This window comes from Capricornis sumatraensis, chromosome 7 (genome assembly GCF_032405125.1).
Source record: "Capricornis sumatraensis isolate serow.1 chromosome 7, serow.2, whole genome shotgun sequence".
In the NCBI taxonomy this organism is placed as follows: domain Eukaryota; kingdom Metazoa; phylum Chordata; class Mammalia; order Artiodactyla; family Bovidae; genus Capricornis; species Capricornis sumatraensis.
Window position 1 is genome coordinate 8,314,466 of NC_091075.1, and position 13,228 is coordinate 8,327,693.

The 13,228-nt window shown below is 43.9% G+C and overlaps 1 protein-coding gene across 1 annotated transcript; it reads left to right on the plus strand.

Moving 5' to 3' along the window:
• Positions 1-1,028: 1,028 nt before the first annotated feature.
• On the plus strand, positions 1,029-12,753 carry LOC138082247 (rho GTPase-activating protein 20-like). Its single transcript, XM_068975549.1, has 7 exons — positions 1,029-1,180; positions 1,380-1,491; positions 3,279-3,440; positions 6,671-6,780; positions 7,294-7,480; positions 8,707-8,833; positions 12,722-12,753. Exons 1-7 carry the CDS (start codon positions 1,029-1,031, stop codon positions 12,751-12,753), a joined length of 882 nt encoding a protein of 293 aa, XP_068831650.1.
• Positions 12,754-13,228: the final 475 nt, after the last annotated feature.

Here is a 13,228-nt window from a genome sequence, read left to right on the forward strand (position 1 = left end):
ACCTTCTGGAGGCTGCAAAATCAAATGGAGAATGGGGGTGGAGTCTGCTTGGGGGGAGGTGACTGATGTCTAGGCGGCCTTAGGCCCTTTGAAGGAGGGAAATTACCTTTATTAAGGCTGCTGTGTGCCATGTCTTGTGATGAGTAGTACATGATGTTAGGTAGTCCAGTGAGGTGTAAGCAGCATCATTTCTGTTAAGTCTGAGCAAAGTGAAGCTCAAAGAGTTTTAGGCAACTTATCCAATTAAGAGGCAGAATAGGAGCCTTCTAGTTCTCTCACCCAGCACCACAAGTGGTTCAGTCCCTTGAAAGGACATGGTGATGCACTCACTCTGTCTCAGAACAGACAAGTGGATGGGCATTTTAAAATATTTGGTTACATTCTCCTGTTGGTTTTTCTACAACTTGGCTCCTCTGTTGACTTCTTTAGCTGGTTACTTAAGCAGGTTATTTAAGGAAATATTAAGCAGGTTTATTGAGCAAATATCAGGGAAACAATTCTTAGCTGGGCATGAGAAACTCTGAACTCCATTTTTCATTGCTGATCACTCTTTCTTTGAAAAGCCCTTCATCTGCATTCCTTTGACAGGGGCTGTGGTAGTTAACATTCATCCTTGGGTTAGCTGAGTAAGGTGTTACAGACAAATGGCCAGCTGTAATCCTACAACATAGTCTGCATTTAATGACTACTTCCCAAGACCCTGAGGGCAGGAAGTCATCCTTGGAGTTGACTGAGGTGTGTGGCCTCCCAGAGGAGAGGTCCAGAGGCTGACTGAAAAGCAGGATCAGGCAGGATGTCTCATGAAAGGCGATTCTTTTGATGGGAGAAAATTGGGCATGACTGGGTACTCAGAAAGCCAAACAGGTAATTGAACCGAGGAAGGAAACTTACTACAAAAGTAAATGATATCCAAATGCTGCTTGATTTGAATATTAAATATTTTTGGCTTTTAAAATGAGATCTGATACCGGAATCCACTGATAATACTTACCATTAGGAAACCCGTATAACTACAGCTTAAGTGCGTCATGACACAGGGCAAAGGGAATAGATGGCACTGTCTGGGGAAGACTGTCACAGGGGGAATCACCCCCGAGTCTGATCACGCCTCTAGGTTTGCAGAATATGGGGAAGAAGAACATGTTAACACCACAAGGATGCAATTAGCCTGTTTCAGAATGTGGGGAATTCTATATAACAAATGGTTCAGTTTCTCTCTTTCAGCCTCTGCCATGAATATGCTGCTGAATGTAAGTGTTGGAAATAGGCTAAATCAGCTAAGCTACTACTACTGAAAATCTCTCTTCTACATTTGATTCAGACAAGAAGAGAGTTAGTAAGACTTCTGTCAAAAACTGGGCCTTTTGGTGTCGCCCCAGGACGCGCGAGGACAACCAACACCCACCTCTACCACCCAGAAAGCAAAAAGAGCTCTTTGGAGCTCCTCTTGAGGATGTATGTGATAATGACACCCTGCGCACCCCAATTCTGGTAGGTCTTCTTTTGGTTTCTGTAACCTTCCTGAGGAGGGGCGTTCGCAGAGATCAAGTGTTCTCTTCCCAATCTACTCCACATGAAGAAGTCTGGCTTTGTCCGATAAGTTTCACAATGTTATTTCAAAAAAAAAAGATCTGATTTAGGTACTGCAGAGTCAGAAGGCAAATACAAGATGAAAAGTTACTCTCATCCATTCCACCGATTTCAACAAACACCCATCTATACCAGCTCAGACCAGTTAACGTGGACTCTGTGAAGTAAGGCAGTTAGAGAAGGCGAGGTTGAGAAAAAGGATGACACCGGGCACCTTACAGATCACCTTTAATGGGGCGAGACGGGGCAGCAGTCAGATTAGGGAGCTGCTGCCCTTACCCAAGAAGAGGAAATCTATACAGGCATGGATGTGGAAAGCTACCGTCTTAAGGGCGCCCGTTCTTCTGCAAGGTTGTTCAGAGTAGTTATCTCTTCAACAGCTGGGGCAAGGAATTTTGGAGATCGGCCAGAGGCTGGGACCGGCTGGGAGCCGGGCGTATTCAACCCAATGTCCATTTTTTTCTTTGGGTGAGAGAGCTCTTGGTTTTGCATAGAACGGTGGGGAGGACCTGGAGGGGAGTTTTCGCTCCAGGCTATTTGGAGCCCTGTAACTCTCCTTCAGACTCTGTGTGTAAGAAGCTCTGAGAGTCCACCTCATCCTCACACTGTCTCCTGGTCTCCTCCCTTGAAGTCCACACTAGTCTCAAGTCTCCTTCAGCTGAGTCTGCTCGCCCTATGACTCACAATGTCTCACGCGGATTTGATATGTAACTCAAGTGTTTAAGCATAAAGTAGGCATCCTCTGGCACAGATGAATCCTTTGATCCTGCCAGAATGTGTCAAAAGAGAGTCACAGAGTTTGGACTGTGCTATATCAAGCTAGTGTACTGAAGTGTAAGCATTTAACTCTTGTTCACTGTCTACCCTCTCTCCAAGCACTACACTAGATGCAGGGAATTTTATGGTATATATGGAGAAATTTATCATACCAGTTATGTGCTAGCTACTACCCCAGACCTTGCGCTTTCACAGAAAATTTAGGCGGTAGCCATGACTATCACCACCCTCACTTCATAAATGAAAAACAAAAGAGCCTCACCCAAGAACGTGCTATGCCCAAAGTCACACAGTGGATGAGGAGCATAACAGATTCCACAATCCTTGAAACACCTGGCTCCAATATCTGTTATCTCTCTAACTTTGCAGACAGCAGAGGACATGAAAATACAGGAAAAGGAGCTAGAGAGGCTGATGAGAAAGGAATGAGATCAGAGAGGAGGGGCCTATTGAGCCTGAGTTTGAGGGGAGGGAATACAGGAAACAGGAATGAATGGGGTGGACAGTCCCTGGAAGGGGAATAAACAAATGGCGCGTGAGTATGGCAAAAAGATTTCCACACTCAGGGAAGAGCATCTCTAATAGGGAATAATGAGAAGGCAGCGGTGAAGGAGGAGAGGGTGAATCTACAAAGGCCTCAAAGCAGAGACAGTTAATACAGTAAATTCACTGAAACAGAAAATCTGACTACACAAGTGTTTAAAATGTTTCAGTGTATGACTCAAATTTATTGTTGGGTAGAAAATATATTTACAGACACTGAAGTAAAAATTTCAAATTGACTTCGGTGCTGTTCTAGAACTGTACCCTCATATACCACAGCTCTGTCAAAACAGGAGCAAGCTTGTGCTCTGGGCTTCTAGACTAGACAGGAAATGTCCCACAGTTTTCTTCTCTTTCCTTCCCTATAGGAGATGCTTTCCTTTATCAATCAAAAAGGGCCGTTCACAGAAGGCATCTTCAGAAAACCAGCCAGTATAAAATCCGCAATAGCCCTGAGGAACAAACTCAATGCTGGACACAAAGTGAACTTGGATGATGAATGCATTCTCGTAGTATCGTCGGTCTTAAAGGTAAGGAAAGTTTGAGCATCGTCCACACGCAGAGTCAGTCTAAAGCTGTATGACTGGTCCTTCACTATGAATGCCCAAGAAACATAATAGGCATAAGAGAGGAAGGATCTGAAAAGCGGAAAACACGTCACAAAGTCAAAATTGAAGGAAGGTACCTCAAATGTTATGAGCCCCATACATTAGATATTTTCCTTTTTCACTGCACATCTTGGCTCCTGAACACTCCATGAAGAAGAAGAATCAATTTCAAAATACCCACTTACCACGTTGAGCGTTTACCAAAACAAGCTTCCAGCTTTGGATGACTTCCTCATCACCTTCCTAATGAAGGCAACATTTCCAAAATAAAATTCATCTTAAGCTTTTGGAAACAGTTAACAGAAGTAACTTCCCAGGTGGCTCAGACAGTAAAAGAATCTGCCTGCAATGCAAGAAACCTGGGTTCAATCCCTAGGTTGGAAGGATCCCCTGGAACAGGGACTGGCATACGTCTCCAGTCGTATGGACGGAGGAGTCTGGCAGGTTATAGTTTATGAGGGTGCCCAGAACTGGACACGGCTGTGGCAACTTAGCATGGATGCAAGACAGATGTTTACTCATTATGGTAAACTCGTGAGTGTGTGTGTGTGTGTGTGTGTGTTAGTCGCCTCGTCGCATCCGATTCTCTGTAATCCTTTTAACTGTTGCCCAGCAGACTCCTCTGTCCATGCAACCCTCCAGGCAAGAATACTAGAGTGGGTTGCCATGCTCGACTCCAGGGGAACTTCCTGCCAGGGATTGAACCTGCCTCTCTTGCATCTCCTGCATTGACAGGCAGGTTTTTTTACCACTAGCCCCACCTAGGAAGCCCATTTCTCTTACAATGAATCATAAAATGCTTAGTGAGGCCACCAAAATCTCTGATCACTACATCATCCTACCTTCCCCTGTCTAACAATGCCTTTTACTTTAAAATTAGTGTAGGGATGTCTCCACCATTTGTTCCCCCTTTTTCCTCCTTTTTTCTCCCTTCCCATCTTTAACAACCTTTGTTAATATCAGTAAGTTTAACCCACCACCCGAGGTTATATTTACATGGTAACCAGTTTTACTATATGCCCCATCTAAAAATCTTATTTTTAAAGTGAGTCCAACAGTCAAAATCAGTTTGGAATTTGGAAAAGTTCCATACATTTATACAAAAATAGACAGAGTTTGAAATGATACAGCTAAATCACAAGCGTGTAGTTAAATTTCTACCAGGGCGATAACAGAACAGAAACAAAAAAATTAATCAATCCATCTTGGAACTTGTGAGCAGCTATGAAGAAAAATATATTGATGTAGTAATCACTATAGACAGGTTGTTAAAATTATCTTAGAAACTAAATAACATGAGGTGTTTCCTTGTCCCCTGTTAATGTTCGATTGCATGATAATAGCAACAGTGCAGATATGACTTAGAGGTGAGCCCTAGTACACTTGCACCATCATAATACACACTAGGTATGCAAATAGCAAGTAGAGTGCTACCCTCTATCAGGTGCACACTTGGAACTGATTTGATTTGTGAGCAAGAGTTACTAGGCTCTTGCCTGTTTCCATGCTATAAGCGCACAGGTCTTAGACAATCCCAGAGTTTTCTCTTCCTAAAGTTGATTGATCTTGGTGGGGAATCCAACTTTGCACCTTTGGCCTGGATAATACCATATGTCCAAGCAACCACAGAGGTGGTCTAAATCAGAAGTGAATACATCGTCAGAACCACATTGAGTTTTCCCTTAAACTGTCTATAAACAGAGGGCCAATGGCAAATAGCCATGGCATATTCCATATGAGTCATGTCCTGGCTTAACCACAAAGGGCCTGCTGCACAGCCCCAGACTCCCCGAAGCCAAAGCCAGATGAGATGGTTGAATGGCATCACCAACTCGATGGACATGAATCTGAACAAGACCCAGGTGTTGGTGATGGACACGAAAGCCTGGTGTGCAGTCCATGGGGTCGCAAAGAGTAGGACAGGACTGAACGGCTGAACTGAAATGGAGTGCTTCCTCCCTCCCAATATACTGTGGACACTCCATAAGAAGCAGAGTGAAAACCTAATGACCATGATTGGGTACTGTATACCAATCACAAGAAAAAGTATGAGAGGACTGAGACTCGGTACGTTATCTTCATAGTCTATCCTCAGTACTCAAAAGAGTGCCGGACACAAACAGCAGCTCAATAAGTACTGAAACAAGTGAACGCTGACAGGATTATAATCATGACAGTTGCCGTAGAAACACTGCCTGAAGCAGATACTCTTCAGAGAAGTCAGGCTGTATATTAAGACCAGTGGAACCAAGTTGTGCCTTTGAAACTGGCAAGGCAATGCAATCATTTCCCCTCAGGCTTGCACAACAGTTTACAACTTCATCCATTTTAATAGGCCCCATTCTATCATATTAAGACTTGGTCATCAGGATAAACTTTCCAGGCCTCCACTTAGGAAGCTTACATTTGCATATTCTATCCCACAGGTGTGAAGTTGCCATGTATGTAAATTTTCAGTTTCCTCTTTGGGGAGGATATATTCCATTCAAAGAGTTGTAAGGGTAACGTGTAGTTTACCCATTGGGGCTTTTGGTTTATTTCTAACACCTGCTGCTTGAAAGTCTGTAGAACTGAACTTTTATATATATATATATATATTTTTTTTTTTTAAAGAAAAAGATCGAAGCGATTTCGATACTAGCTTTTTCCCAAAGAGCACACATACCTCCAGTTTTCTCTTCATATGTGTATAAGAGCATGTAGGGGTGTAGTTTTGTTTTATTTCAGAACTTCTCTTTCTTGAATTCAGAGCAAGCACTGTGTCTGAAGTTAACAAACAAAATGGGTACGTGCATTTCTTTTCAGGAAACAAATAGGATTTCGGGTGAGTTATCACCAGACCTTGCCAGTCTGCACTATTGTGTTAACATGTACACAAAGAGTAAGCTCCAGGTGATAGAAGGAGCTTTAGCCTCATTCTCACTACAGCCTAGACTCTACTTTTAGGCTTCTCATTTTAGTTGGGGAAAATCCAACCAGTACTTCTGAGTGTGCAAGGCTGTGGAGAATCACAGCCAAGCTCTGCTGTGAATCAGTCTGCGTGGCTGTGAAGGAATTGCAGACTGAATTGAATTTTTCAACTAAATATTTTCTTTGCAATTTCTCCATTGAACTTATCATAAAATAATATGTATTTTTCTGATCTACATAAGGATTTTCTTCGAAATATCCAAGGAAGCGTATTTTCAGCCCATCTTTGTGATAAATGGCTTGCTGTTATTGATCAAGGAAATGAGGAGGAGAAAATAACTGCGACCCAGAGGTAATGATGCAATAATTACTCAACTCTGAGAAAACACAACCAACATACTCTTAGGAAAATATTAGCTTATAGTTTACAGCTGTGTCATCTGAAATAATGAGCAGTATCAAGTGCTTTCACTTGATCATACCCCTCGACGCCAGTTTGAAGAGAGATGCATGCCTTATTGCTGACACTGTGTTCTTCTCCTAATCTTATTAACATGGAATGCTTGACCATTTTACACCTTCTGAATACATGAAACTGTTGGAGATGAAATCCACTGGCCTAGAAAGAGATGATAACGAACCAATCCGCCAGGGGTATGATCTTAAATACAAACACATAACTAATCAGAGTAGGGCTTACCTGGTTCAGGAATTTAAATCAGTGAAACATTTTTGTATGCATTCATGCCTGGCACTGTGAGAATGGACTGTGTACATGGTAGGAAAAGAAGTACTGCGTTCTCTGTATTTCCACTTTCTAAGCAAAATGACTCGCTTTATTCATAAGTGCTTTTTCTGTCATTAGGCTTGTAGACCAGCTACCGAGAGCCAATGTAGTGTTTCTGCGACACCTTTTTGGAGTGTTACACAACATTGAGCAACATTCCTCATCCAGTCAGATGAGAGCTCATGATTTAGCCTTGTATCTCACGCCAAGCATTCTTGGTCTGGCTAATTCTGGCAGGTCAGCATTTGAAAACCTCAGCAAAAAGGTAACAAGATCTCTCACTTTATGCCTTGTGGGGCAGAGTCCCCATTTTGAACCTGAAGTCTGTAGTATTAACGCTGGTGAACCCGTGTTTTAAAGTGCACATTTTAATTACACTGCCTTGGAGTGGCAGAGTCCTACTCTGGTTGGGCATGGGAAGGTGTATTTTAACTGAGAACAGCTGAGTCACTTCTCCTTTGCCATCCAAGGGATTAAACAACAGAGAGGTAAGAGTAGGACGATATGATAGAAAAGAACCTGGCTTCGGAACCGGAGAGCCAAGGTTCAACTCTCAGCCTCATCACTGAGGGTGTGCAAGCCTCCAAACTGTGAGTTCATCATTACACAACGATGACAGACCCAATACATCTGGTCCCTGTCGGCACATCTTAGGCGGCCTGGGCCACACGAGCACCCGAGGCTCCACACACGCTGGCCGCACTCTGCCAGTTGTGGCTCATTCAGGAAAATACCTGGCTTCTGTTATGTCTCCGCTAGAGGATGAGGAAGCTAGTAAACTATTTCAGAACATCCTAACAGAGCCAGAACATGCCTAATAAGATCACAGCTCTTCTCCAAGCTCCCCTAGACAGCAAGTGTGAGGCAAGGCAAGGTAGACAGACAGACAGACATGTTTTCTCTCCAGATGCTTTCTTCCTCCACAACCCCCCTCCCGCCCCCCACCCCACACAGAAACCTCTGCTACCTAACTTTCAGATATTTCTTCACTGAAGTGAATTTCACAATTTGTGTTGTATTTGATACTTAATAAGTTTTAATAAGATGCTATATATAAATTCTATATCATTAAAACTAGAAAAAATTTAATAAAACTAAATAAAACTTAGTAAGAGAATATACACTTTTGTCCCAAACATCCCATGTGTGCTACTTACAAATCATCCTAGTTTTAAGCATGTAACCATGATTACAAAATTGTAGCTATTAAACCAGCCCACATATTATAACTTTAGCCCAATGACTAAAAGAATGTTAAAGTTGGTGCCCAATTTACTCTTGAAAGTATCCGTGATTTCTTAGAAAAAACTGATGTATGTATATAATATATATATATATATATCCATATATACATGTATTTAATCAAGTCTGAATTTTTCTCAGACATCTTTTGCATTTTGTGTCAGAGCCCAGATTCACATATGAAACGTGATTTACTATTACGCCGTATGAACAGTAATACACCCTTTCTTTTGCCCCTTTGTGTTACAGGTTTCTTTGATGAAGTTCCTCCTTGAAAACTGTCTCAAGATATTTGGAGAAGATATCACTTCTCTCTTTGGAGAGAACTCAGTGAGTTGTGTTAACAGTGATATCACTGATAACAGTGAGATTTCAGGTAGGTGAATAATGTAACTGGCTTTGATGCAAAAGACAGCAAGGCTGCCAGGGCTCCATGGGAGATCCTAGAGCCCAAATCACATTGTAAGGGCAGTAATTTCCATCTGCTCCAAGACATGGGGAGTTTCCCACTTGTGAGATCACAGAAAGGATAACAGTGTTCTGATTTCAAGAAGCAACTAGTACAGCTTTAGGAGACATCACGATTCAGTTGAGTTCAGTTGCTCAGTCGTGTCCGACTCTTTGTGACCCCAAGGACTACAGTGACCCCGAGTCCTTGAGGTCGAGGAATGCAGCATGCCACGCTTCCCTGTGCATCACCAACTCCCGGAGCTTACTCAAACTCATGTCCATCGAATCGGTGATGCCATCCAACCATCTCATCCTCTCTCGTCCCCTTCTCCTCCTGCCTTCAATCTTTCCCAGCATCAGAGTCTTTTCCAAAGAGTCAGTTCTTCACATCAGGTGGCCAAAACAGTGGAGTTTCAGCTTCAGCTACAGTGAGATTGTTGTGTTTGGGGTGGCCTTTCTGTATTCTGGCAGCTTGTGGTTCCTCTTTATTGTGGAGGTTCCTCACTGTGGCTGGGGTTTTGCAGGTGGCTTCTCAAGGTTTCCTGGTTAGGGAAGCTTGCATCCATGTTCTGGTGGGTGGGGCTGGATTTCTCTCTGGAGTGCAATGAAGTGTCCAGTAGTGAGTTTTGAGATGACTTGTGGGTTTGGTGTGACTGAGGGCAGCCTGTTTATTGATGCTCGGGGCTATGTTCCTGCATTGCTGGAGAATTTGTGTGGTATGTCTTGCTCTGGAACTTGTTGGCTCTTGGGTGGTGCTTGGTTTCAGTGCAGGTATGGAGGCTTTTGGATGAGCTCTTATCCATTAATGTTCCCTGGAGTCAGGAGTTCTCTGGTGTTCTCAGGGTTTGGACTTAAGCCTCCTGCCTCTGGTTTTCAGTCTTATTCTTACAGTAGCCTCGAGACTTCTCTATCTGTACAGCACCAATGATAAAACATCTAGGTTAATGATGAAAAGCTTCTCCACAGTGAGGGACACCCAGAGAGGTTCACAGAGTAGACGGAAAAGAGAAGAGGGAGGAGGGAGATAGAGTTGACCAGGAGAAGAAGAGGGGGACTCAAAAGGGGAGAGAGCAAGCTAGCCAGTAGTCAATTCCCTGCGTGCTCTCCACAGTCTGGACCCCTCAGAGAGGTTCATGGAGTTACACAGAGAAGAGAAGAAGGAGGAAGGAGACGGAGGTGACCGGGAGGAGAAAACAGGGATTCAAAAGGAGAGAGACCAGAACCAGCCAGTAATCAGTTCCCTAAGTGTTCTCCACAGCCCGGAACACACAAAGAGATTCACAGAGTTGGGCAGGGAAGAGAAGGGTGAGGTGGAGATAGAGGTGACCTGGTGGAGAAAAAGGAGAGTCAAAAGGGGGAGAGAGCCATCAAGCCAGTAATCACACTCCCACCTAAAAATGGGTAGAGAAGATTGGGTTCCTAAAGGTACAAAATTGATAACAAATACCAAAAAGCACAGATTAAAAGTCTAGAGTAAACGTGACACTCCCCAAAATACAATATTAAAAAAAAAAGTCACAAAAAATGATAAAAAATATATAAATGTACTTTGATTTACAAATAGGGTCCTTTTTCTGCAAGATAATACTAGGTTATCAAAATGAAAATTAAAGGAGTAACAGAGGACTTAAAAAGTAAAAAAAAAAAAATATTTTAATGACAATGGTAAAAATATATCTAGGAATGTCTCTGGAGCTGTTGTGGGCAGTGTGGGGTTAGTTCAGTTTCAGACAGTTCCTTGATCCAGCTTACACTTCTCAAGATCTATAGGCCCCTTCCAATGTAGTCAGTGCTAACTACAAGGTTTGAATCTGTTGCACCTGTCATTTCCAGAGCGGTTCCCTCTGTTTATTTTAGCTTCTTCTGTTTGCTGGTCTCTTCAGTGTCTAATTTCCGCCCTGACATAGGGGATCGAAGGTGGTCACTCATTTAGGCTAAGTGATTCAGTCGTGCTGTGGGCAGGCTGGAACACTGTAAACAAATCACTGGCGTATGCTCACAAGGTCCCGGCCACACTGGGTTTGCCCCCGCTCACGGTGTGTGTGCTTTCCCAGTCTACACTGCTCAGGCTCCAGGTTGCTCTGCCTGGAACTGTCTGAGGTGGGCCCTGGGTTGCGTGCACTTCCCAGGTCTAAGCCACTCAGGTTCAGGCTGCTTCTCAGGTACTCCACAAAGGCTCAGACTCAGTTGGACCTGCCTCTTGTGCCCTTCCCCGGTCCGAGCAGCTCAGGCGACCAGGTGCTTGGCGAGCACAGCCACCCCCAGGTGTGGTGTGTCTTATCACCTCCTCCATCCCAGCCGCTCGGTTTCCTGGGTGGCAGCAGGTGTGCCCGTCTCAGGTATGCCATGTCTCTCCTGGGGAGCTGATCCTGGCTGCGACCCTCTCTGCAGATGTCAACCACCCAGAATCCCAAGAAGCCTTGGTAGGCAAATGGGAGCCTGCTTGCAGTTTTGTAGAGGATGCCCCTCTGGGGCTGAGATTGCCCCTTTCTGGCTCTGGCTGCCCCCGCCTGCCTCCCTGTCTCCAGCCAGTGCACAGCCAGCTAGCTCTCCTCTGCTCAGTCCTTTGTTCTGTGAGTGGGCCAGGAAGTGCCTTAGGCTAGGGCTTTTCCCAGGATAGTTCTCTCTCTCTCTTTTTACTTTCTGTCTGGCTATCCCCCAGTTTGGGTCAGATTGCCCTCAGGGCATTCAGGCCAGGTGCCTACAATGCAGCCCAGACCTCCCTGTTCAGCCCCCTGCTTGCTGGTGGCAAATGTGAGTGTCTGGACTACTTCTCTGCTGGAAGTTGCTGTTAGGCACGTAATTGGTGGGGTTTATTTATTTATTTAGCGTTCCTCCCCGTTATGTTGCCCTCTGAGATTCCAAAACTCCCCACTGACCTGCCAGTGAGTGTGTTTCCTGGTGTTTGGAAACTTCTCCTCTTTTAAGACTCCCTTCCTGGGACAGATCTCCATCCCTACCTCTTTTGTCCCTCTTTTTATATTTTTTCTTACCTCCTTTCGAAGACAGTGGGCTGCCTTTCTGGGTGCCCGATGTCCTCTGCCAGCATTCAGAAGTTGTTTTGTGGAATTTGCTCAGGCTCAAATGTTCTTCCCATGAAGTTGTGGGGAGAAAGTGATCTTTCCATCCTATTCCCTCCGCCGTCCTAGGACCGCCCCTGAGACTTGAACTCTCGATTCTACCTCCACAGCAAGCTCACTTTCCATTCTGCTTCAGACCCAGCTTGCAAATGGAACGGGACTGAATGTTTATATGTCTGTCTGTCTGTTTTAAAATCTTTCCTCTCGCAATGATCCCTGATACCACTCCAGTGTTGTCCCATGGACATTTCTTTATCTGAATAAGATGTCCTACTAATTCAGGAAGTATTCGGGCCAGAATAGAATTTCTACTGAAAGTATTTGTCTTCTTATAGTTGTTTTCTACACCCACAACATTTCAAAATTTCACTTCTTAACGTTCAAACCCTAATTTGAGCATGCGGAAACACTAACCGAAATCTTGCCAGCACTGCTTAAGAAAGATGAGGTTATAAAGTTAACCTGTTAACAGTCCCTGGCAACCCACTCCAGTATTATTATCCGGGACATCCACGGACAGGAGCCTGACAGGCTATAGTCATGGGGTCGCAAGAACTGGACAGGACTTAACAACTGAGCACCGTACTTTTCCTGGCTATACTATATATTTGTATTGGTCACAGAGCCAACAAGAACTCTAACACCAACCAATGTACATAACGAAAGGTCCATCTAGACCTGATAATAAAAGTACAGGGCTTAATGTCTATTTTGCTTTCCATCTATGCTTATAGACGAGCTGGACATAGACCTTTGTAACAACTGATAGAGCTTTCTTCCTAAGAGTATTCTTATTAAAGCTGAACAATGAATTAATACATTTGGAATATATGAATACCTGTGGGTAGCTTAGAAATAACAGAATCAGGTTAAGAGTAGGGAAACCAGGGTGCATAAAGCAACGCAACCCATATAAACATGTATTTTTTTTAAACATTTGCACATATTATTTAGGAGAATCTCTCCCTGAATTTAAGAATGCATTTGCTTTCTTCATTATCTCCTTTTAAAATGATGGCAGTATGAATGTCAGGGCAGGAGGAACCTAAGGCAAAGTGATGGCATTCCTTCAGGCATGTACACCTTCTGGAGGCTGCAAAATCAAATGGAGAATGGGGGTGGAGTCTGCTTGGGGGGAGGTGACTGATGTCTAGGCGGCCTTAGGCCCTTTGAAGGAGGGAAATTACCTTTATTAAGGCTGCTGTGTGCCATGTCTTGTGATGAGTAGTACATGATGTTAG

Bases quoted from the DNA above. Each gene is read 5' to 3' on its own strand.
- LOC138082247 (XM_068975549.1), top strand. From the start codon at position 1,029: ATGACACAGGGCAAAGGGAATAGATGGCACTGTCTGGGGAAGACTGTC. The intron at 7,481-8,706 runs GTAACAAGATCT...TTTGTGTTACAG, and splicing joins TTGAAAACCTCAGCAAAAAG to GTTTCTTTGATGAAGTTCCT. The intron at 8,834-12,721 runs GTAGGTGAATAA...CTATGCTTATAG, and splicing joins TGATAACAGTGAGATTTCAG to ACGAGCTGGACATAGACCTT.